The 26,664-nt window shown below is 39.7% G+C and overlaps 1 protein-coding gene across 1 annotated transcript in view; it reads left to right on the top strand.

The window, feature by feature from the left end:
- The window catches only part of LOC128566484 (phosphatidylinositol 3,4,5-trisphosphate 3-phosphatase TPTE2-like), an 87,954-nt gene extending 76,512 nt beyond the window's left edge, over positions 1–11,442 (top strand). Inside the window, exons 15-18 of the mRNA XM_053563329.1 lie at positions 2,337–2,442; positions 7,591–7,673; positions 9,957–10,052; positions 11,323–11,442. Coding sequence (XP_053419304.1) covers positions 2,337–2,442; positions 7,591–7,673; positions 9,957–10,052; positions 11,323–11,442 — 405 coding nt within the window. The remainder of the gene's footprint in view (positions 1–2,336; positions 2,443–7,590; positions 7,674–9,956; positions 10,053–11,322) is intronic.
- The last annotated feature ends 15,222 nt before the right edge of the window (positions 11,443–26,664 follow it).

Genomic DNA, 26,664 nt, shown 5'->3' with positions numbered 1-26,664 from the left:
ACATACATATAAATACTCTTAAAAAACCCCAAACTTTAATAAATAGTATACCTGAAAAATATTTTAGTAATAGCAAATTTCTGGTCCATGATTTTCTGACATGAAAATTTAACTTGTTATGTCTTGAAGTCTTTTGAAATGTAGTTTGTTTCAATCAGGATCAAAACAAGGTCCACATATTTCACCTGGTTGCTATGTCTTGTATCTCTTCTAGTTTATGGATTTCCTACCTCTGTTTCATTCCTTGTGATTTTTTTATTGAGGAAACCAGGACATTTATCCTATAGACTCTACCACATTGTAGACTTTGTCAAATCATTCTCGGGGTTATTTTATTTATTATCTCATTTAGATTCTCAGTAACTCTGTAAGTACTCCACTATGATTTACATTTACAAACTGGGAAACTGAGGTTCATAGAAATTAATTTCTTGAACTAAGCACTCAAATCCAAATCTGTCAGACTCTGAAGCCCTTGATTTCCCATGCTGTTCTCAGCTTCTCCTCTGTACTGCACCTGAAATCAAAATGAGAACTGGTTGGGAATTCTTAAGTAGATTTGGAAATAGCTGTGAATGAGTTTTTCTTGAAGTGAAGTGTTGGGAGATAAATAAGCCCCTTAGCCCTGTTAGAATAACACTGTAATTACTTGCCATAGACCTTTAAAAATAAGTCCACTTTTCTCCCCCACCCACGACAAAAGTAACACAAAGATAGCTGTAGACCCTAAGCTAAAAGTATCACATGAAGTTACAAAAGCATAGCTTGGATGGTGCCATTCCCATGCTCCAAATCCATAATGTCTCCCAACTACCAATGGCAGCTAAGTATCTCAACCTGGCTCTGAACATCTTCTACAGTGTGATGATTCCAACCTTTCTTCCACTTTGTGCATTGACGTTTCCCACACTCTGACATGTCTAGACTGTTTGCTGTTTCCTAGCCTCTGGACACTTTTGCACCCTGATGCCGTTGCTCACATGGGCCTTTCTCCTGGATTCTCTTTCCCTTCCCAGTCTGAAATAGTCTCTTGCTATTTTTTTTCTTTAGTTCCTATAGCCCTTCGTGCTTCTTTTAGGGACTAAGTCACTTTACTCTCTTTTGTAGATATTTGCTGTGGTGACTTCTGTATCCCCTTTAAAATCCAGGCCCCATATCTATCCCCTTTTCCACTTGCATCCCAAAGTGCCTTGCCACTGTTCATAATATTGTTTGTAGTGAGTGCTTACTATCTGTCAATTGTATTAATTTTTGTTAAGAGCCCTTGTTGTCTTGAGCTATAAGAGAAAGCAGTGTGGGAGCTAAAGCAGCTGGAGGTCCTCGGGGCATCTGGTGGCCACCACGGGCGTGTTAGATGTAGCTCACCCAGCACTTCTCCCTTTCTCTGTTTTTATGCAGTTGTGCATACTTTCCATAACTTTAGGCCAGAACTGGAACACCATCGGCTGCAATTGAATCTCTTCTGACCCACTGAGTTAGTATTGCAAGGACTGCATTGCTGCAGGTTGGAGAGCTATATTAGCAGGGCCCAGGACACAGTGCCCTCTGTGGCAGGGGGTGATTCTCAGCTGTCACCACATTCAGACCCTGCATTGTGTGTGTCCTACTGATTACTGTTTATCCATCTCTAAGTTAAGAACTTACATGAGTCTTCCTCTGGACTGGCCCTTGCTAGGGGAAAGTATGGCAGTTAATTTTATTAACACTTCTCAGTGGGTAGGGAAGACTCTCTGAACTTCTGAGCCCAGTTGATTCAGTACCAGGACTCTTCAACTCCTTTAAGAAAGATTCAAAGGCAGCCATTGTCAACATTCAGCCACGGGAAAAAGCCAAGGCTAAAAGAATTCCAGGGCTTCCTTGTGAAAACAGAATTGAGGAAATGGCAAGTGAAGAAAGTCTAGCTAGCATGAACAAAAGGAGAATGACCTGAGAATGCTGAGTTTTCACATGTATCATTCTCCCAGGCCCAGAGAGCTACTCTCCACAGAACCACAGACCTTCTCTATCTTGACACAGCTAAGCTCCTACCCCATACGGGTAATGCTGTGGCTGAATTCTTGCTGACTCTGATCAGTTGCCCTTTCAGTCATGAGCAGCCTGTAAGCCAAACGTGGCTCCGTCATTGTTACTTCCGCACAGTACTGACCTTTTTGGGTTTTAGCCCCCAAGTTCCATCATCACTCATGAGGCAGCCTCCATAAAAATCCTGACTTCTATAATGGTACCCAGTAAATGTTTCCTTAACTACTTACTGCCTTTACAAAAAGAAAAAAGTTAGGAATGGTGACTTCAGACTTTTCATCTACACTGACACTGAGGCCTCTTTTTCTTTGCAGCGTAGATACATTGCATATTTTGCACAACTGAAAAATATTTACCAACTTAATCTGCCACCACAAAAAACGCTACGTATTAAAAAAATCATCATTTATTCCATTCATGGTAAGTGCTTTTATGCATAATTGAAGAATTGAGTGGGAGGGCCAATGTTTCCACTACCTGGAGGGTTTTGCTCATAGTTGTATATACAGATGATCCTCAGTCACAGGTGTTTTTTGGTATATCTTCACACGGCAATCCTTGCCCATATTGCTAACTCTTAGATGTCCTTTGTCTTCCTTTTTCCATCACCAAATTTGGGGGCTTGATTTCTGTTCTGTCTTCATTGCTCAGGCCAGGCTGGACCTTTCAGGGTGTAGCCTCTGATGGAGGAGAGGGGAAGGGCCTAGGTGCCCTTGAGACTCCTTGTTTCTCATAACCACCTCCAGGTCAGGGTTCCTCTTGGTGGAGGTGTCCCCTATCATTTTCTTACCCACTCCTTTCATCACCCTGGGCTTCCTCTTCCCTCTCTCCTCCATCTGTAACCCTCTCACCACCACCCCCCCACACCAACTCCATCAAGATTTGTTGAATGCCCAAATAGCAAATTAACTTTATTCTATTTGTTGCCACATAAACCATTTTATTCTATTGTTTGCGTCATACAAATGCTTGCTTTGGGCCAGGCCCTGTGCTGGTCTTTCCCTGCAGAGAGGAGAACTAGGGACATAGATAAAAACCAATGGCAGCAAGCTGGGATCCACAGTGCTGGGATCAAGGAAAGCCTCCTAAGAGGCAGCACTTAGTTTCTCTGAGCCTGACTCTACACAAATGGAAAGACTCTACACCCCCTTCCGCGCTCACCAGGCCCAGCAAAAAGAGGGAGGAGGGGGCTCTATGGAGGTGTCTCTCAGCCCCTAGTGGTTACCAAGTTTTACCAGTAGTAACATTTTCAGTAAACTTCTAAAGAGCTAACTATTCGCCTGCTTCCAGTCAGGAGGCAAGAAACTTAGTCAAGTTATTTAACCCTGGGACTTGGGTGAGCAGAGAGAGGGACTGTCCCTCCAGCCCCACATCTACTTCCCCTTCACCTGCCTCACTGACCCTGCACATCCACTCTCTGGGGAGGTGAGAAAGCAGGGACGTCTCCGACCGTGTGGAGAGGATGGGGCTTCGCCACTCTCACTGCCAGCAAGGGACTAAGGGGGCTATACTTTTGAACCCTTCAAAGCAAACTTCTTGGAACAGCCGGACTGTGGACAATGAAGAAGTACCAGGACACTGGAGTCCACCCAGACAGCCCAGTACTTTTAGCCTTCTATGAGGGCTAAAATGTGTAGTAAGATCCACACATATTTTCTTAACATTTTGTCCAACTATTCAGAAATAAAAGAAGTTTCTGTTTTTTGTTTTTTGAAGTTTTTGGCCAGGGCTGAGTTTGAACCTGCCACCTCCGGCATATGGGGCCGGCGCCCTACCCCTTTCAGCCACAGGTGCCACCCCTGAATAAAAGAAGCTTTTAAAAGATAAATTAAAACTTCTTTGTCAAAAAAACGCACTTGTTCATTAAAATGTAAAATGCTTTAAAAAATAATTAAGTATGTTTATTTTCCCCCACACAACTGTCATGACTTCTGGATGTAGTGAGGAATTTTATTGGATTCCACAAACAGATTGCATCGGTTTCTGACTTCTAAGATCAACTTCACCCAGTAGCATTGTTTCTATGGAATATTTTGGTCTGGAACTCCCAAGCGGCATTGTGCAGGAAGACCCTTGAAAACCAGCCTGCTCTGGCAGGAGACTGCCTGCGTATATAAATGAGCAGCTATTCTTGAAAAGGTTTTGCAGACTGGAACGTCCTGTGCAAAGTCCATTAGGACAGCTTTATGGGAAATGGATGGATTCTGATGTATAGGGTCATAGTGGAGCCTAGTGGCTGACCTCACTGGGAATCCCAACTGTTGTTGGACCTCCCAAGGGTAGAGGTGCCGGACTTGTGCAACAGGTGGTAGAAAGTGGGGACAGCAGAACTTGCACCCCTCCCCTTCCACACCCTTCTGCAGTGTGAGTGGCAACACAGTCTGCTGTTGGAGCAGCTTCTCCCATGAAGAAACTGTAACCCAACTATAAATCCAACATGGAGGCATGACATCCTGTATGTACCTGACTATATACTCTGCCTCTTTCCTCTTGGTTAATGATAGGAGTGACAGTATCTAAACAAACCTTTCTGAATATTTAACTATTCTATGCAGGCAAAAAGGCATTTAAACTAGAGAAGTTTTAATGCCTTTCTCTAATATGAACAATGAGAATAGAATTAGTGTTTCAAAATTTCAACCTTAAAAATGTGCTTAATGAGTTCTACAATTATATACGTTGTCTCAGTTTGATATTATATCCTAAGACTGTGATGTTTCTCTTAATGGTATTGTGAATTTTATTTAAATCCTGTAGAGACATTGTTCATTCAAAAACTGTAAGGTGCAGACCTGAAGAACAGAGGAACTACCCCAAATTTATAAGTAGTCCAGATGAAATCCAGTAGAGGGTTGCACGGACTTGATTTCTCAGCCTCGGGCTAATGTAAAATAGAAGATTGTAATAGTCCGATCTGACATTCCTCAGGAAGACTTGCAGACAGAACATTGAGCTTGTGGCCTTAGCTGTTCAGTACTGTGCAGGTCTTGTCTTACAGAGACTTCATAAGGCATATACAGCAAGTTAAAATTCCTCGTGTACCCATACAGATAATCAGGCCAAACCTAATGAGACTAGTCTTACTTGGAAATAAAAATACTCTTCCTTTGACATTGTCATCACAACTCAGAGAGAACGTGAAGACCACCAGGCAAAAGTGTGAAGGACTCGGAAGTGGGTGGTATCTCGTTTAGTGCAGCCTTCCAGGTTGGTCCCCGGTTTCCACCTTTAATTGTCTTTGAGCTGTGTAATAATTCTGGAAGTTGTACGAAACTGATATATGATAGTCCTTCCACATCTGATGTTTTGCTTTCTGGGGCTTCAGTTACTCATGGTCAAGTACAATCCCAAAATAGATGAGAACACAAAACACTAAGATATTTTTTGAGAGAGGTCACATTCATATAACTTTTATATCATTATAATTTTGCTTTTCTATTGAATATTGTTGCTAATTTCTAAATGTACCTTATTTATACATTAAGCTTTATCATAGACATGTCTACATAAGAAAAAATATAGCATACAGAGGATTCAATACTGTCTATGGTTTTAGGTATTCACAGGGGATCATAAAATGTATTCCCTGTAGATAAAGGAGGCTTCCATAATTTTCATTAGTAGAAATGCCAATTATATATGTCCAGTGGAATACAATTGATTATAGACCCATTTTTAGCACATGCTTTAAAAATGCAAGCTACAAGGCAATGCTATGGCATGCAACTATGTCTATAAAACAAAAGGGGAATTATATGTATTTATTGTGTTTTTACAGATGTAAACCTCTTGGAGGATATATATACATATTTGATTACACACATAAATATAAAGAGAAAATCGGCTATATATTCAGAGCTGAGGAACTAAACAGGTGGAAAGCTAGGGAGATGGAGCCTTTTTCTTCATGGTTTTTAGTTTTAAATCATGTAAATATATTTAAATGATTTTAAAATGCTGACATGTGTAGAAATTTAAGCTTATAAATCAAAGCTCTTTTCCTATCATGTGGTAAGTGTTCAGGTAGGTGAGATCTGCATCTCACTGCTCTCATGTAGAGCTCAGCAGTAAATAGTTCTGCACCTGGAGTGGGACAGAGGGAACTGAGGAGGCAGGAGACTGTGATTCCCAATAGTGAATTAATAACATAGCATTAGAGAAAACAAAATGAAATAAAAAGAAAATGAGCAGGACATGAGACTCACAACCAAGATTGATCAATATACTATGTTATTAGAATATTTTTTAAAAGCCTTAGTTTTGTGAATTAAGTGAAATGTACAGAGTTGAAAGGAAAGCAATAAAAATTCATTGGAGGCTTGAGAGATCAGTTCATTGAGGAAATGCTAAAGGATCATTTGAATTGAAAAAAAGGACAACAGACCATTTTTCTGGAAATACAGACTGACCACCACAAAAATACTTGGAGATAACAATTCTATATTTGGGTAGAGATTGCATTAGGATCCAAACATAAAGTAGGGCAAGAAGAATTTAGACCACTGCATTTATTATTAAGAATCATCATGGTTAGGCCAGATGTAGTGGCTCGCTCCTATAATCCTAACTGTCTCGGAGGCTGAGGTGGGAGGATCACTGTTGGGCCCTGCCATATGCCTGAGGCCTAGTGCAACTTCCTGATCTTGACTAGAAGTAGATCCATCCAGCTACTTCCGCATAGCAATGACTCAGCAAGGCCGGGCCTGAAACTGCCTCTACCTAGATACAGCGAACGTGGCATCATGCCATTGGTCCAACCCTGTTACCACCCATCACACCACCTCAGTCCCCGCCTCTTTTCCCCGCCCCTTCCACATGCCCTATATAAGCAGCTGCTTGTCGCAATAAAGTTGAGTTCCTGTTTCGACAGAGTCCCGGCTCTGTGTGTTCCTGTTCCGGCCATCGTGGCTCACCATCCCGCTCAGCCCCGGGGACTAGATTGGGCTGGCCCCGATCTTCCCTCAACTGCGACTGCCGGAGAATCCGGCAGATCACTTGAACTCAAGAGTTGGAGACCAGCCGCATCAAGAGTGAGACCACATCTTGACAAGAACAAAAAATAGGACAACAAATTGGCCGGGTTTGGTGGTACACACCCGTAGTCCCAGCTACTCAGGAAGCTGAGCCAAGAGATTTGCTTGGACCCTGGAGTTTCAGGTCTTGATGAGCTAAGATGATGCTACTGCACTCTAGCCTGGGTGACAGAAAGAGATTCTGACTCAAAAACAAAGAAACAAAAAAAAAATGAAGAATCATCATGACTAAAAGTCTTAAGAAAATAGCACATTAGCAAGAAAGATTACAAGTCACCTTCTCTCTATTTTTTTTTCTAGAAAGGTGAAGGGATGCCATTTTTTTTTCTTCTCTCTCTAGTCTTATCAATTCACCTTTAGGAGACAGGATTGATTTTTGAAGTCTGTGTCTTAAAGAGAAAAATCTATAGAAGATCAAATGATTAAATATTAACATACTAATAGCTGTGATAATGTTTCTGTCTTTATTTCATAATGTTAGTTGTTGAGATGTTTTGATCTTTTTTCTAAGCAGCCTAACTGTGAATTCATTTAGGTGTTGGACAAGGCAATGGCAACGATTTAAAATTGCAAATACTAATGCAGAGGAAGATCGTCTTAGCATCGAAAAACTATAAGGTAAGAGAAAACATGAGCTGAAAATTCTGGTGTTTGTTTTAAAGCTCTTTGCCAAATCAGTATTTTGACCTCCACACCCCTTTACTCATCATAATGAGATGCCCTGTTGCTCCTGGTTATCATCAACTTAGTGTCACTGGGGTTTGTATGCAAACCAGAGATATATCGACCTCATTGCTCAAAACAGTTTTGTCAGGGTATTTTCCAAAAGTATGTTTCAGGTCAGACTTTCGCCTTGCCTTTTACTTTCTTACAAATGCTGAGCGCGTTCCCAGGAGTCCATCAAGGTTTTAAATTCACACGTCTGGCCACTTTTAGGCATATTCTCTTCTTCTGGGTCATTTTATATTTTTTTATATATAGCACCGACTCTAAAATTCCACTGTGCGTGAAGACCACTTAGGAGCTTGTAAAGATGCACATCCCTAGGTCGTACCACCAAAGTGTGATTCAGAAAACTAGAATGGGGCCCGGCGACCTGTAGACTTAGAAATGTCCCAAGTGATTCTGACTCAGGTTCTCTGGGACGGCACTATGAGAAACAATGCGGGGTGAAGGTGGAGGTGCGGGGGAGGTGGAGGGTCTCTTTATTCAAAGCAATGTTTTGCTAAAATGAAGAAATGCCTAAAACTACAGATGTTTTCTAAAACAAAAAGAAAGCTTCCTTCTTAGGTCTAAGAACCACAGACATTCATAATTTCTTCCTAGGCTTTTTGCCTCAAATTCTCCCCTGACCAACCCTATTCTCTCCCCTTCCTTTCTTGGCTTCTGCATATTGAAAGCATTCACCCAGGCCAGATCCTGCGTTTTCTTTTCTTATTGTAGCAAACACTCCATTCTTGCCTATTCTCACCCATCTCACTCGTCTAAATTATTTGCTCTCTCATTTTCTGAGCAGACATTTATGAATACCCACTGAGTTGTAGATGCAGGAGCTACATGGACAGTGTCCATTCCAACAATTTAGACACATTACATGATCCAAATGTATCAAATGAGCCTTTCCTCTGATTCTGTAAACGGCACCAGCATTCCTTCAATGGGGTCTTAAAATTTTTTGGTACCTTTGATTCTCTCTTTGGCCCCTATTATGTAGTTAGTCACCAATTCTTGTTGAATATATTTTTGAAATTTTTCTTCACTCTCCCTACCTTTCTGTTCCCACTGCCACTACCTAGCCCAAGACCTCATTTTCTCAGGCCTAGTTTTCTTTGAAACATGCATCCTGAAATGTTGCTTACATTGTGAAAAGCTGTAGGTAGAGCAAAAGACACACTGTGTGCTGTGGTCAAAGAACCAGCACATCTCAAGAGTTATGAGAATAAATTAGATAATATGTATGAATTTGCTTTATGAACTATCAATCAATAAATAAACATTGTATGTGATAAACATCAGGCCACTTTGTCACATAAGAAATGCCCCAGTATGTTCTTCACCAACTTCACTCTTACTTCCCTGGCTTTCGAGCTCTCCAGATATAATAGCCCTATGATTCTTCTGATTATTTTCATCAGTAACTTGACCTGCAGACTCCATTCCAAATGGACTGGCTCATCCAGAGTGTTGGAACGCAACTCTTGAATTTTCTTTGGGCTTCTTTGTTTGTTTGTTTTGGTCTTTTCCTCTCTTTTAACTAGAGTCTATTTTCAGGGCTCCTCTATCATGCCCAACTCAACTTCTATCTCCCTGATGAAGCTTTCTGATTGAACACTTCCTATTAATCACACACACATACATGCACACACACCACTACATAACAGCACACCCAGTCTTGAACATATAACTTGCCAATTGTACACCACTCTACTATTGTTCCTTATGTGCACAGCTCCCTGAAGGGACCAACTAAGTCTGCACCTTCTTATATGTTTTTCACAGGGCCTAGCATGGACCTTCCTCACTGTAGGTGCCATTATTATTTAATCAATATTTTGCCAAATTAGGCCTCAACATATAAAAAGTAGGTGACATTTATAATAACAGCACTAAGCCATAAAATTTAATTGGCTAAACTCTAGTAGAATATTAAATACTTAACTTTTCAAAAGATTCTTCAGATTATTTTCATCAGTAACCATTAAACATGTTGGCCTTTACAAATTATGAACAATAGTATTTCAACTTTATAGAAAAGATTATTAATAATTATTTATACATGTAGTAAATGGGCTGTGAGATCAAAAGTACTTGATAAGTATAGGTGAAAATGATAAGTGAAAATGGACTTCACTGATATCATCAGTAGGTTTATACTTCTGAATTCTATGGTTTTATTCACAGATACTTTATGACATGGAATCCAACAGAGTAGTAATACATTTATTCCACTGTCCACCTCTCTCTGATGATGTTAAAGTTCAGTTTTTCTCCTCTTCTGTGAGTAATCAAGAAACAGCCTTTGCCTTTGTTGTTGTCTGATGTTTTGACTGATTTGGGTTTGGGATTTCCTTTGCTACAGTTTCCAAAAAGGGAAATAACAGATGTCAACCCCTTGCCAGGGAGGGGTAGTAAAAAAACAAATTAGATCCAGAACAAAATTTTTACAAAGAAGAATGTATTTAATTAGAAAAATCAATTTATGTGTGTTAATATCCAAAAAGAAAAAATACAAAATTCATCTTTATAACAACTTGCTACCCATAATTTATAAACTACTTTAAAGTAAGAGAGATTTGACTATCCTCTTAGTTGATATGACAGTGTTGTAAGTAGTATTAATTAATGCCATATTTACTCTATGAAAAATGAGAATGTCTTTGATTGTCCTTACTCTGGATATAATTGTATAATATATACTCACCAGTCATAAAATTTATACCTGAACATTCTTCTGTATATAACAGATTTCTAAGCCTTAAGAGTTTAATTTCTTTGCTATCTGTATTAAAATGTCAGCCAGAACTGCCAACAGGTAACTATGTTGATCAATTTAAAAAGAATTTCCTATGCCTTCCTTCATCCTCTGCATGGTGGCTGCTGAAGGATAATCTATCATGTATGAAGTGGTCAGCATAGTGAAGCAAGTGATCTGGATGGTTCCCACATCACATGTTTCCCTTGAAGATTGCAGTCACTGAATTCTTGCTTGAACAGTGGCCTCTTAGCAAAAGCAATGGTGTAAAGGTCACTGGCCGCGAGGCCCTTGGTCATATTCAGGCTTTGTGATTATCAAGGGCTGTGAGGTGAAAGCACTTTAAAATTTTTTTAGGTGTTTCTGTCATCACCAATAATGTTGGTTAATTACTAGGTGTAACGGCTCCTTGTAGAAATAGACGATAAGTATTGTGTGTTCTTCTAATTTGGTCATGAGGTCTCTCTCTGGACAATGACTCTACGATCTTGCCCTGTTCAATGTGGCTCCTGGTCAGGTAGTCGTGGGTGTTCACAGTGTGCTTTTCATGGGATACTTTTTATCCTGGCGGGAGGTTCACTGCCTAGTGTCTGGCCCTTAACCACGCGTCCCTCTCACAGAAATTTGTTCATGAAAGCCACCCTGCGGCTCTCGGTCTGGCTCATGTTCAGTTTAGTCCTACCAAGACAGCCACTGACTAGGAGGAGAGTTGGGTGTAGGTGTGTGGGTCAGATGAAACAGCAGGCAGCACAACAAAAGACGTGAACTAACAGAAGCGGTTTTTATTACTTACAGACCCCAGAGAGAAGAAGGCTGCACACCTTCCAGGGCCAACTAGCAGGGTGGAGCCATCCGGGACAGCTGAGCTTGGCTAGTGCACAGGGAGCAATGGAGAGAGAGGGACCTGAGTGGTGAAGCCTTTATTGGGGTCTAAGATGTTACCTGAGCGGGTTTCCTGTGTGGAAGGGTCTAATTGGTGGGTTTAAGGCAGGCAGGCCCAATTACGTGGAGTCACACTGTGACTGAGAGGGGCTCACTGTGACATATCCACATAGCCCATGTGGAGTCTTGGGGGTCTGTGGGGTAGGGCAAGTAGGTTGTACTAGTTCTCCCACAGGGAGGTGATCACCAGGACGTGGATGTATAAGGCAAATATCTTGATAAATCCCATTGAGGAAATGGGATAAGGTAGAGATCAAGGGCAACTGACCCTGGCTTCTACTATGAGAAACTTGGATAGATTTAAAATAGATGCTGAGGCAACAAAAATCAGAAGAATTTGAAACAATTATGTTGTGGCATATAGAGAGAGACATATTGTAGATTCTGTTTAGCACTATCTGAACCAGATTAAAAGATGAATGTCTAGATGTATAAATATCTTATCATAGAAAACTACATTTCCTTGAAAATGTTGATAAAAACAAGAGAAATCAACCGCTTGTCTTAAAGCTATATTTGTGACTTGATTGTATTGTTATAAGCTGCAGAGTGTTCCATATATAATTGCTATAATTGTTTGACAAATTTATGAAGGAATAAAGAATGTAATTTTAATCCTTTTAGAATGGTTAGTTCTCAGTATTGATGTTCTTATGAAAATAACCGTTCTTAATCACATCTTTCTAGAATCTTCCTAAATGCTACGACAATTGTGCATTCTTCTTTTGGTTCCACACATCTTTCATAAAAAAGAACAGGTATGGATATAATATAATTCAGTAGACACAATCTCATCTTGAATATCTGTGTATAAGGCATAAGGGCATGTCTTTGGCTGGTGGTCATAAGCTCAATTCATAGAAAAGGTCAAATCCTTGAGTTCCCACTCTCCATTGCCTTACTCCTCTTACTCCAGTTATTTTAAAATACAATTGTTCTGACTGAGGCAAGAGAATCGCTGAAGCCCAAGAGTTGGAGGTTGCTGTGAGCCGTGTGAAGTCATGGCACTCTACCGAAGGCGGTAAAGTGAGACTCTGTCTCTACAAAAAAAATATATATATATACAATTGTTCTGAAACCAAGATAGGCTGCATTGTCCTCAGGGTCCATAGCATAGTATTATAATCAGGCTGGGCATGGTGGCTCATGCCTATAATCCCAGCTCTCTGTGGAGCCAAGGCAGGAGGATCACTGGAGCTCAGGAGTTCCACACCAGCCTGAGCAAGAGCAAGAGCCGGTAAAGTGAAAACAGAAAAATTAGTCAGGAGGGGCAGTGCTTGCCTGTAGTTTCAGCTACTGGGAAGGCAGAGGTAAGAGGATCATTTGAGCCCAGAGTTTGTGTTATTTGAGCTTTAGCCTAAGCAAGAGAGTGAGACTCTGTCCTAAAAAAATAAATAAAATAAAAATATATATATGTAAAAAACATATATGTTTATATATGTTAATAAATATATGTAATATATAACGTATGTTTATATGTGTGTTACTAAATATGTATAATATTAAACATATATGTTTATGTATGTTAATAAATATATATATACACACATACATACATACGCACACACACACATATGTATAATAATCAGATCTCAAGTGTGATAAATTCTTCCCATGAAAGTTTAATATGAGTCTGCTTAGTACCTTGAATGTGGCAAGCCCCCAGTAGGTGTTGAGTTACTGATGACTGACCACCACCAAACTCTATGCTGAAGTAAGGCAGGATCTAGGGAGACTTCAGCTTTCTTAAAAGCTCATCTGAGGCAGAAGTTACAAGACACAATAGGCATTAAGGATGACTGCAGAAAAAATCATTAAGTGATGGTCTCCCACTTAAACATGATTTTCTAATAATTATATTATGAAACCTTTTTTTTTTTTAAGTACTCACTAGGAGCAGTGGCTCCTGCCTATATTCTTAGCACTTTTGGAGGCTGAAGTAAGAGGACTGCTTGAGGCTAGGAGTTCGAGATGACAATATAGTAAGACCCTATTTGTACAAAATGTAAAAAACTTGGCTAAGCATGATGGTGTGTGCCTGTAGTCCCAACTACTCAGGAGGCTGAGGTGGGAAGATTGCCTGAGCCCAGCTGTTGGAGGTTGCATGACTGTGCCAGTGATCTGGGTAGAAGCGCAAGACCCTCTCTCTAAAACGAACAAACAAAAACTAATTATTAATTGTATTTGAAGAGTTTTATTCCAAAGGACCTTCTGCCACATCTGGAAACTCATTCCTAAGTCTGCAAGTTCTCTACTTTAAAGAGCATTTGTACTGTGATGGTGAAAATTGAGATTTTTGGCATCACCACACAATCTGATGCAAAAGGAAAAAAAATTAAAGTTTAAAAATTATTTACTTGAAGAAGTGGCTGTGATTGTATGTGGCATGAATTAATGGTTGTTGTTACATCCAAACCTGGTTATTTTCTTCAAGTCTGATTTTGATTTAATAACCTCCTGCATCAATTGAGGAAACAGTAAATTACATCTGGGCTCCCTACATGAAAATCACATACACTTAATGGACTTTCATAGAGTAACCTTTGTATTTCATGACAAATTTTGACTAATTTTGTTCCTGGATGCATATAACAATAAACTTTGACTTACAACATGAGCAAAGCTCAGCAAATCCGTAGTGAGAGTAGATTTGTTGCTGTACTTTAAAAGTGGTCCTTACTAAAGTATATATTTTTTTTCCTTTAAAATACTATGGTCATGATTATGGATGTAGAGGCTCACCCCTTTAATCCCACAACTTTGGGAGGCTGAGGCAGAAAGATCACTTGATCCAAGGAATTTGAGGATGCAGTGAGCTATGATGAGGTCACTGTGCTCTAGCCTGGGCAAGAGTGAGATTCTGTCTCAAAGCAAACAAAAAAAAAAAAACACCGTGTCCCTGGCTCAGCGCCTGCAGCATGGTAGTTATAGCACCAGCCGGTGCCACATACACTGAGGGTGGCAGATTCGAACCCAGCCTGGGTCAGCTAAACAACTGCAACCAAAAAATAGTTGGGCGTTGTGGCAGCACGTATAGTCCCAGCTACCTGGGAGGCTGAGACAAGAGAATCGCTTAAGCCCAAGAGTTGGAGGTTGCTGTGAGCTGTGACGCCACGGTGTTCTAACCAGGGTGACATAGTGAGATTCTATCTCAAAAAGAAAAAAACATGTTCCTATTGGAGAAGCAACAAGTTAGATCATTTTTATATGAGTTTCTAAATTTATATTCTACTTGGTAAAACTGTATTTGTTAGTCATGAGATTGTTGTTTAACCAAAACTGCCAACTTCCATCATTTAAAAGTGACACAGTACTTTATTCCTGGGTTTTAATACACATCTACTTTCTGAATGACTTCTGTCACATATAGAAATTTAGATATTTTATTAAACCAGAATGTCCTTAATTTCATAAAAGACAATGTTAAAAGAATCCATAACATGTGTTACTGACCATAAGATACTCTGCATCTCACCAGAAAGGTGGAAGGCGCCAACTGGGACACCAAAAAAAAGGGGCTGCGGCTCTCTGGTCATGGCGAACAAGTCCTTTTTTTTAAAGCTGTAACAAGGGTGTCCCACTGCATGGCTTTTCAGTTAGCCTAAAATAGAATGTGTAATTTCTTTTTTCTATCCATAGGCTATATCTACCAAGAGAGCAACTGGATAACCCACACAAACCAAGAACATGGAGTGTTTACCAGCCGAACTTTGCGGTTGAAGTATATTTTGAGGACGTCTGATGCAAAGTTATATTCTATGGATTTTATTTTAGTTAAATATTCTAAACAAATTTCTATAAATTCTTAGGCCAATTTTTCCTGATGTTTACAATAGAATATATACATTAAATAATTTCTCTTCCCTTCTTGAAATTGTTATACTGGTCTTTTCATAGATCTTTTTGTTTATAATTATGTTTACTTTGATCAGTGGTTTGGGAAAGAATTCTTAATAATTTTACCTGTAGGAAGTTTACAAAGATAGAAAAAAAATCACTGAGTTCATATTTTCACACCATTGCAAGATTAATGTGATTATGTTCAGAGAATTCTAAGGGAGTGAGGTTGCACATTTATTAATGGTTATGTGAAAGAGGGGCTACAAAAATGCAAAGCTACAACAGTGACATTAGAAATCACTGAAATATGAACATTCAAGCAAGGGATAGGCATTTCCATTGCTTTCCAAGCCTCAGAGGCAGTAGTACTTTTGCTGCTAGGCTGCCAGATATAACGGGTGCATCTGTGCTGGAGCCAGGCCTTGCTGTGCCATCCTCTCTCTGTCTTCTGTTGCCTAAGGTAGATTACTCTTGGAAAGTAAGATAGCCTGTGTGTCTCAGTTTTCTCATGGGTAAGGTGGGGATTATGACGTTGTGACTGAAGTAGGTTAAGGCACATAAAAGTGTGGAACAGCATAGGACACACAGTAAGCATTCACTGGGCGTTGGCTGTTGCTATTTTCATGATAGTTATGTTGCTAGAATTAGACTGGAGAAAAAAATATATACATAGCAACTAATTTTCTCCATCCACCAGGTAAGTGCCTGATATAATAAGAAAAGTTCTAGATGAAGAACAAGGACATCTGGGATCCAGTCCACATTTAACATTTACTAGACTTGTGACCTTACTGTGTATCCTGAAATTTGGTTTCCTGTCACTAAAACAAGGGGCTGTATAGGAAGCTCCCTGCCCCCATTCACTTTTCAGTCTATGGTCTTGCCCGAGTGGCTCACAAATCCCTAATAGCCTAGTTTTTGTTTTGTTTTGTTTTAATGCAATACTATAGTATTACATTACCTAGTTTTTGTTTTGTTTTGTTTTTTTGATGCTTTATAGGAAACTATTTTTTGAAAAAGCCATTTTCCTACCCCAAGACACACTGGATGTGTTTTCCCTGATTCTAACAGGACAAGGAATGTAGCTGAGAGATTGGGTGGACTGGGCTCGGGCGCCCTCTTCCCTGGCCAGGCCACCCTCTCCTCGTTCCCATAGCACCTTGTCTGCCTGACTGCCCGCCCACTTGCCCACCCACAAGCATTTTGCAGCCCACTCTGGCCTCCACCTAGGGGCTGAGACCACCTTCTTCCTGCCTTAAGAATGCCCTTTTAGTATCATCATCCCAGTCTGAGGGTGTGCTGGAGTGGGGAAGGGAGTCTTAGCCCACAGAACGTGGAAGACTCTGAGAGATCATCTAGTGCAGCCTCCTGATGTTACAGAGCAGAAGACAGATGCCCAAAGAGGGACTTGCTCAAAGTCATACACCCAAAGAGGGGACTTGTCTGAGGTCATACAGCTGCGGCAAAACTGGGACTGCAGCCCTGTCCTCAGCATGCCTCACTGCCACTCCCAGGGCAGGGGGCCCCATAAAAACACAGATCATATCTTATGTGTGCATCTGGCTCTCTGACCAGCAATCACCTTTGGGGGCCACCATGTGGGAGGAGAACTTCTGCCTGACTCCATGCCTTAGGATGACAAACACCCTGCCCACACACAATGGCCCCATTCAAGGATGGAGGTCCTTTACTGGCCCCTGACCCCTTCCTGGCCTGGGAGCCTGGGAAAGGGGCTGGCCTTGGGAGGAGCTATAAGAGCATCACCTCTTTCTGCTGCTTCCCCCCACCTCTTTTTAATGTATTACCTTTTTTAATGTAATACTATAGTATTACATGTTAATACAATACCAAAAAGAAAAAAGTCATCTAGAATCCAACTAAAGTGAAAGCTGGAAGTTTTCTAAAAGAATTCTTTCAGAGATACTTCACAAAGATTTTTTTAGGCAAAATTCTGATCAACAAAAAGCTGGGAAAATATGACTACATTTACCAAGCTAAAGAAAAGAACTGCAAGAGAATAGTGATATCAGCTCTTCTAATGTTTGGCTTTGCTTCTAGGAATTATTAGATGAAAAACAGGGCAAAGGAGGGAGGAGGAGGCAGTGGAAGGGGACAAGACAAAAAAAGTACAACTTGTATGTTATGTGTGGTTGTTATTAAAATAAAAGGAAATTTAATCACCAGCTTTATTGAAGGAATAATCCAACAAATACCCAGAAGAAATCTGCCCCAAGATTTTTTTTTATTTCCAATATAGACTTAATCAAAATAATCATGTTGTATCAAAAAAATTTCCAGTGAGATGGCTGCCTCTATATCCTCCACTGTTAGTGTTAGATATTAGCCCCTCTGATCTGCACGGTCCCCTGGCTTGGTAATGTTAACTAAATATTAAAACTGTACACTTTTCCCTTCAGAAAATGAAAGGGAGAGAGCACATAGGAAAAGATGTCACAAGTGTTTGTCAGCCCTACTGTAAATATTTTATGAATGAATCAGAGAAATTGAAGATGAAAGATGATCCAGTTAGCCAATACCCGGATGTCTACTGCTATATACCTTCGAGCGGTTTGTCTGGTCTAGTATTTCATGACTCATATTGTAAGGAATTTATCACTTCTGTCAAAGCTACTTTCCTGGTGGAGACTCTTAGCTGCTAGGAAAATTTGTCAAATTCCTCTTGCTTTGTTTAATTTTCTCATTGGTCTCACTTGATTTCACTTATTTAATTGCTTATCTTTACTGTCTTTTGATATTTTATTGATTTACTGTCTTTGGATTCTTCATTGATTTCTACGTGTCTTTCCTATTTTTTTCTGTCCAACCAGCTCTTCTTTCTTTAGTTGTTGCTGGGAAGAAAACAAAAAACAAACAGAAAACTCCACCAATTTTGACTCGTGGATAGGTAAGAAGTGACCATTTGTTCCATCACCAAATTAACAACGGCAGCAGCAACAAAGGCATGAAGTGAACACTTACTCTGTCAGGTGTTGTGCTGAGTACTTTCCATACATTATCTCATGTATTAAGCACCTACTGTTTGCCAGACAGTGGAGATACAAGTTAAATATGATCCTGCAGTTGGTGTCAAGGAGCTTACAATGGACTGGGAGAGATAATGTCAACACAGCATACCTCACACAGGGAGCCGTCTTCAGAGTCGTACCAGAGTGTGAAGGATGGGGGTCCACCCCAGCAGTGAATAGAAAGGGCAGGGAAGTGGTCATTGGCAGGGAGGGTGATACCCCAATGAGATGACCTCTAGGCTGAATCCTATAAGAGTTAACAAGGTTAAAAGGAGTGTGGAGCTGGACGGATGGTTACTCAGGAAACTACATAAAGTCTAGTATTTCTAAGTTGAAAATTATGAGAATTGTTGGGAGACGAGGTAGACAGGACAGAAACTGGAAAGTTTGACATTACCTGGTGGAAAACTGGAAATTTGTTCTGGAATTTAAGCAGTGGATAACAAGATTTCTGTGTGGAGAGCACATGGGAGTGGGGACAGAGGGACTGTGATGTCTTACCTGCTGAGAGGATTAGTGATGGAATTCCAGGATCACATTGCCTCTTCTTGACTGCAATATCTTTAAGGCCATCTGTCTCCCTGTGGTCCTAAGTTATTAGGAAACGACTCACAAACTATCTTCTGAATCTCTGAGTAGATTTTCCAGTTACCTTGATACAAAAGTGGGTAGCAAGGAATGTAGGTTTGCTGCAGCCCAGTGGTGTTATATTCAGTGATGGAAGTGATGGTTACATATTGACAACTACTACATTTGGGGGCAAGGCTTATATGCTTCTAACTGCATATGTGGGAGAGAAATATGAACTACCATTTACTGAACCTCCACCCTGTGCAAATCCCAGGGCATTAACATTCATTGTATCTACAAGATGGCAGCAGAGAGTCGACCTTCTGCGACTTAGGCAATACCAATGTCCCAATCAACATCCAACAGCAAATAACCACTTGCAGAAGTGATCCTATCTGAGAAAAGAATTATTTATATTTTCCCACCCAACCTAAAAGTAATACAAAATAAAAGAGGGTTAAACCTGAGGTCAGTTCTGTCTCAGGTCTATCAGGTGGTGATTGTCACCTGAAGGCTCAACTGAGTCAGTAGGCCCCATTGCTGGTGAGGCTCACTCACAACAGCTGGTATGTTGGTCTGGCCATTGGTCCTTCGTTGTGGGCCTCTGCACAGCCCCTCAGAGCCCTGTGACTCTGAGAGCACTTGCCGTGAAATGCCTGACTTCCTCAGGAGAGTGCAATCCAAGAGAAAACCAGGAGAGGGGTAATGTCTTTTACCCTCCTAGGAAGCACATGGTAGCACTTTCACCCCACTTCATTCATTAGAATTGAGTCTCTAAGTCTGATTCAAATTAAGGGAATAGGGGAAGTGTACTCACTTTTTGAAGAGAGGAGTTTCCAAAAATTTTGCATGAAAATTTAAATCAGTGGTTCTCAACCTTCCTAAATGCCTTTAATATAGTTCCTCATGTTGTGGTGACCCCCCAACCATAAAATTATTTTCATTGCTTTCATAACTGTAGTTTTGCTACTGTTATGAATCATAATGTAAATATCTGATATGCAGGATGTATTTTCATTGGTTGCAACCCACAGGTTGAGAACCGCTGCTTTAAATCATCATACCATGAACTGGAGCAACTTATTTAAAGGCCTTGTGATCCAGGTTCTTCATCAATAAAATAGAAATCTTATTAGTATGTGCCTAATAGAATAAGATGAATTTAACATAGAGACCTTAAAATAGTGCAGGGTATATGGTATGTGCTTAAAAAATATTAGCAATCATGATGCTGATTACTCTACTGTACTGTATTTTGCTGTATAAAATGTGCTCCCAATTATAATGTGCACCCACGTTGTGGATGTAAACTTTAGGAAAACTTTCCTCAAGAAAGGAGCCAGCTCTCACCTGGGAGAGACACATCTGAGGAGGGCTATAATTAGTTTACATTTCAGTTGCCCAAACTAGACTCTGTGATTCTTAAGATCCAAGACTATGTCTTATTTTTCTTTCATTCTCAGCATCAACCCTAGTGCTGGGCATATAGAAAGCATTCAATAAATAGTATCTTAACCTGTGCGGGCCACTCTAACAAAATACCATAGACTGGTGCTTAATAAACAGAGATTTATCTCCTCATTATTCCAGAGGCTAGAAGTCTAATATCAAGGTACCTGCATGGTCAATTTCTAGTGAGGAATTCCTTCCTGGTTTGTAGGTGGCCACCTTACTGCTATATCTTCACAGGGCAGATGGGGGTGGGGGCCTTGAAGAGAGAGCAGCTCTGTGGTGTTTCTTCTCATCAGGGTGCTAATCCCATCATGAGAGCACCACCCTCATTGTCCAATCTAACACTAATTACCTTCCACAGGTCCCATTCCCAAATCCTGTCACACTGGAGGTCAGGGAATCAATATATCAATTTGGGGAGGACATAAAAAATTAGTCCATAACAAATGGGTATTGAATATAGGAAAAACACTGTGTCTAGAGGCAAAACATACAATAACTAAATTGAAATATTCACTAGAGAGATTTGACAGTGGACTCAAACTGTCAAAGAAGAAGAAGAAATCAACAAACATGAAGACAAATCATTTGAAATTATTGAGTTTGAGGAGCAAAAAGAAAAAAAAGAATGAAGAAAAATGAACAGAGCCAGAGAGACTAAGGGGTACCATGAAATAAGTCAATATATGCATTATAAGAATTGCAGAAGGAGAAAGAGAGAGAAAGGGCCAGAGAGATTGTTCACAGAAATAATGGCTGGAAACTTCTCAAATTAGAAGAGAGGTATGAATATATTATACAAATCCAAGAAGCTCAGTGTACACTAAGTGGGATAAACAAATAGAACCACATTGAAACACATCATAATCAAATCGTCAAAAGCCAAATACAGAGTACCTTGAAAGCATCAAGAGAAAAGTGACTCATCCTATGCAAGAAAGCCTCAATAAGTAGATTTCCTAGCCACAAGGAAGGAGGTGATATATTTAAAGTGCTAAAAATAAATAAATAAATAAATAAATAAAACTATCAATCAGCAAATTTGTGTATGACAAAACTGTCTTTCGAAATGGAAAAATCAACACATTCCTAAACAAAAACTGAGGGAGTTCATTACCATAGAATTTTGCAACAAGAAAAGCTAATATGAGCTCTTTAAGTTGAAGTGAAAACACACTAGACAGAAACTCTAAGCCATTCATAAATATAAAGTTACCTAATAAATATACGGATAAATACAAAAAACATATTAAAATTTTGATTTGTAACTCCCCTTTTAATTTTTACAGAATTCAAAAGACATACACATACTAAGTCGTTATAAATCTGTTAATCAGCAAAGAGTATGATTATAAAAATGGAATTTGTGCTATCAAGTAACAAAGTGAGAGGCAGAGCTATAAATTAGTAGAGTTTTTGTGTGTGGTTAAATTTATATCAGTTAGCATTCTCCAGAGAAACAGAACCAAGAGAAGATTATAGATTAGATAGGTAGATGATAGAGATAAATATTTTAAAAGGAGATGTATTATGAGGAATTGGCTCTCATGATAATAGAGACTGAGAAGTACCACAACCTGCCATCTGAAAACTTGTGGTATAATACTGGCCCATGTCCAAAGGCCTGAGAATCAGGGGAGTTGATGGTGTAAACCTCAGTCTGAGCTCAAAAGAAGACTGATGTCCAAACTCAAGCAAGCAGACAGGAAGAAAAGGGAACAAATTCAACCTTCCTCCACCTTTTGTGCTATTCAAGTCCTCAACAGATGAGATGATGCCCACCCACACTAAGGAAGGCAGTCTACTTTGCTGAGTTTACCAATTCAAGTGTTGATCTTACCCAGAAATATCCACACAGACACACCCAGAGATAATGGTGTTGGTCTCCTTGGGACTTCCCCTGTTTGCTTTTCTGAGTCTGCTCTTTCTCATTTTCCTCCCACCCTTAGGAAAAGACACAGGTAGGAAGGAAGACCTTAAAGAGTAGTTTCCTGCATACACATACAAAAACATGGAAGCTAAACAACTTTATGCTGAAGGATACATGGGTTATAGATGAGATTAAGAAGGAAATCACCATATTTTGGGAACAAAACAACAATAAAGACATGAAAAAAAAAAAAACAATCAAGACATGAACTACCAGAACCTCTGGGATACTGCAAAGGCAGTCCTAAGAGGGAAATTTATAGCAATGCAAGCCTTCTTCAAGAAAATGGAAAGAGAGGAAGTCAATAACTTAATGGAACATCTCAAGCAACTGGAGAAAGAAGAACACTTCAACCCCAAACGCAGCAGAAGAAAAGAAATAACCAAAATCAGAGCAGAATTAAATGAAATTGAAAACAAAAGAACTATACAACAGATCAATAAATCCAAAAGCTGGTTTTTTTAAAAGATCAATAAAATAGATAAACCTTTGGCCAACCTAACCAGGAAAAAAAGAGTAAAATCTCTAAGTTCATCAATCAGAAATGGTAATGATGAAATAACAACAGACCCCTCAGAAATTCAAAAAATCCTTAACGAATACTACAAGAAACTCTACTCTCACAAATATGAAAATCTGAAAGAAATCGACCAATACCTGGAAGCACGCCACCTACCAAGACTTAGCCAGAACAAAGTGGAAATGTTGAACAGGCCTATATCAAGTTCTAAAATAGCATCAACTATACAAAATCTCCCTAAAAAGAAAAGCCCGGGACCAGATGGCTTTATGTCAGAATTCTACCAAACATTTAAAGAAGAACTAGTACCCATACTACTAAACCTCTTCCACAATATAGAAAAAGAAGGAATATTACCCAGCACATTCTATGAAGCAAACATCACCTTGATCCCCAAACCAGGGAAAGACCCAACAAGAAAAGAAAATTATAGACCAATATCACTAATGAATATAGATGCTAAAATACTCAATAAGGTCCTAACAAACAGAATCCAACAACATCAAAAAAATTATACACCATGACCAAGTCGGACTTTTCCTGGGTCTCAAGGCTGGTTCAATATACATAAATCTATAAATGTAATTCAACACATAAACAAACTTAAAAATAAAGATCATATGATTCTTTCAATTGATACCAAAAAAGCTTTTGATAATATCCAGCATCCCTTCATGATCAGAGCCCTTAATAAAATTGGTATGGAAGGGACATTTCTTAAACTAATAGAGGCCATCTACACTAAACTCACAGCCAATATCGTATTGAATGGAGTTCAACTGAAATCATTTCCACTCAGATCAGGATCCAGGCAAGGTTGCCCATTGTCTCCATTGCTCTTTAACATTGTAATGGAAGTTTTAGCCATTGCAATTAGGGAAGAAAAGGCAATCAAGGGGATCCACATAGGGTTAGAAGAGATCAAACTTTCACTCTTCGCAGATGATATGATCGTATATCTGGAAAACACTAGGGATTCTACTACAAAACTCTTAGAAGTGATCAAGGAATATAGCAATGTCTCAGGCTACAAAATCAACACCCATAAATCTGTAGCCTTTATATATACCAACAATAACAAAGCCGAACAAATAGTCAAGGACTCTATTCCTTTCACAGTAGTGCCAAAGAAGATGAAATATTTGGGAGTGTACCTAACAAAGGACGTGAAAGATCTCTACAAAGAGAACTATGAAACTCTAAGAAAAGAAATAGCCGAAGACGTTAACAGATGGAAAAACATACCATGCTCATGGCTGGGAAGAATCAACATTGTTAAAATGGCCATACTGCCCAAAGCAATATATAACTTTAATGCAATTCCTATTAAAGCTCCATTGTCATACTTTAAAGATCTTGAAAAAATACTTCATTTTATATGGAATCAGAAAAAACCTCGAATAGCCAAAACATTACTGAGCAATAAAAACAAAGCAGGAGGAATCACGCTACCAGACCTGAGACTGTACTATAAATCCATAGTGATCAAAACAGCATGGTACTGGCACAAAAGCAGAGAAGTAGATGTCTGGAACAGAAGAGAGAACCAAGAGATGGATCCAGCTACTTACCGTTATTTGATCTTTGACAAGCCAATTAAAAACATTCAGTGGGGAAATGATTCCCTATTTAACAAATGGTGCTGGGTAAACTGGCTGGCAACCTGTAGAAGATTGAAACTGGACCCACACCTTTCACCATTAACTAAGATAGACTCTCACTGGATTAAAGATTTGAACATAAGACATGAAACTATAAAAATACTTGAAGAAAGTGCAGGGAATACTTGAAGGAATCGGCCTGGGTGAATATTTTATGAGGAGGACTCCCCAGGCAATTGAAGCAGTATCAAAAATACACTACTGGGACCTGATCAAACTAAAAAGCTTCTGCACAGCCAAGAACATAGTGAGTAAAGCAAGCAGACAGCCCTCAGAATGGGAGAAAATATTTGCAGGTTATACCTCTGAGAAAGGTCTAATAACCAGAATCCACAGAGAACTCAAACATATTAACAAGAAAAGAACACGTGACCCCATCTCAGGGTGGGCAAGGGACTTCAAGAGAAACTTCTCTAAAGAAGACCGACGCAAGATCTACAAACACATGAAGAAAAGCTCATCATCCTTAATCATCAGAGAAATGCAAATCAAAACTACTCTGAGATATCACCTAACCCCAGTAAGAGTAGCCCACATAACAAAATCCCAAAACCAGAAATGTTGGCATGGATGTGGAGGAAAGGGCACACTTCTACACTGCTGGTGGGAATGCCCACTAAACGTTCCTTCTGGAAGGATGTTTGGAGAATACTTAGAGACCTAAAAATAGACCTGCCATTCGATCCTATAATTCCTTTACTAGGTTTATACCCGGAAGACCAAAAGTCACAATATAACAAAGACATCTGTACCAGAATGTTTATTGCAGCCCAATTCATAATTGCTAAATCGTGAAAGAAGCCCAAGTGCCCATCGACCCACGAATGGACTAGCAAATTGTGGTACATGTATACCATGGAATACTATGCAGCCTTAAAGAAAGATGGAGACTTTACCTCTTTCATGTTTACATGGATGGAGCTGGAACATATTCTTCTTAGCAAAGTATCTCAGGAATGGATGAAAAAGTATCCAATGTACTCAGCCCTACTATGAAGCTAAATTATAGCTTTCACATGAAGACTATAACCCAACTATAGCACAAGAGTATGGGGAAAGGGCCAAGGGGAAGGGAGGGGGGAGGTTTTGGTAGAGGGAGGGTAATGGGTGGGGCCACATCTATGGTGCATCTTAGAATGGGTACAGGCGATTGTACTAATGTACACAGCTATGATTTAACAATAAAAAAAAAGAAAAAGAAAAGAGTAATTTAAGAGACCCTGTTGGACTTTGAAGAAGCTCTTGACAAGTGGTCAAATAAATGGGGCAGACTCACCAACCCAGGAATGGATTAACAAGCTGTGGTATATGTATACCATGGAATACTATTCAGCCATTAAAAAAAATGGAGACTTTACATCCTTCGTATTAACCTGGATAGAAGTGGAAGACATTATTCTTAGTAAGCATCACAAGAATGGAGAAGCATGAATCCTATGTACTCAATTTTGATATGAGGACAATTAATGACAATTAAGGTTATGGAGGGGGAGGAAAAGCAGAAAGAGGGACAGAGGAAGGGGGGTGGGGCCTTGGGGTGTGTCACACTTTATGGGGGCAAGACATGATTGCAAGAGGGACTTTGCCTAACAATTGCAATCAGTGTAACCTGGCTTATTGTACCCGCAATGAATCCCCAACAATAAAAAATAAATAAATAATAAATAAATGGGGCAGACTGCAAAACTGATGGCAAGGAGGGATGGAAAGAAAAGAAGGGAGGCAGCAGCCAGAGAAAAGAAAAGAGAGAGAGAGGAGGGAAGGAGGCAGGGGAAGAGCAAGAGCGAGGCAGAGAGAGAGACCTTGAAAAAGGTTTCCAAAGAAGGCGTCTCTATTTGATGTCTTTTCGGAGAAAAAACTGGTTTTGATTTTGCCTCTGGAGTTGATGTCTTTTTTTTTTTCTGACTTTAGCACTAGTCCCTTTGGCAGTTTAGAGCTGGATTCCGTACATGGTTGCGGGAGTATCAACTGAAGGCACTATTTTAAGAGGCAGGCCGTCTGGGAATAACAGTTTTTGAAGTAAGATGCTTTCCCAGATACAGATTTTGTAGTGTGCATTTTTAGAGTAGCTGAAAGTAATAAATGGGTAGGTATATATTTTACACTAAATTTTCAAATTGCGCATTTTAATGAGTCGCATGATGGCTTACCATTTTTTGCACAACCTTAGCTGGAGATGTTTTTCCATTATCAATC

This window comes from Nycticebus coucang, chromosome 15 (assembly GCF_027406575.1).
Source record: "Nycticebus coucang isolate mNycCou1 chromosome 15, mNycCou1.pri, whole genome shotgun sequence".
Taxonomy (NCBI): Eukaryota; Metazoa; Chordata; class Mammalia; order Primates; family Lorisidae; genus Nycticebus; species Nycticebus coucang.
Note: the sequence above shows the minus strand (reverse complement) of the source record. Positions and strands in the feature narration are given on the sequence as shown.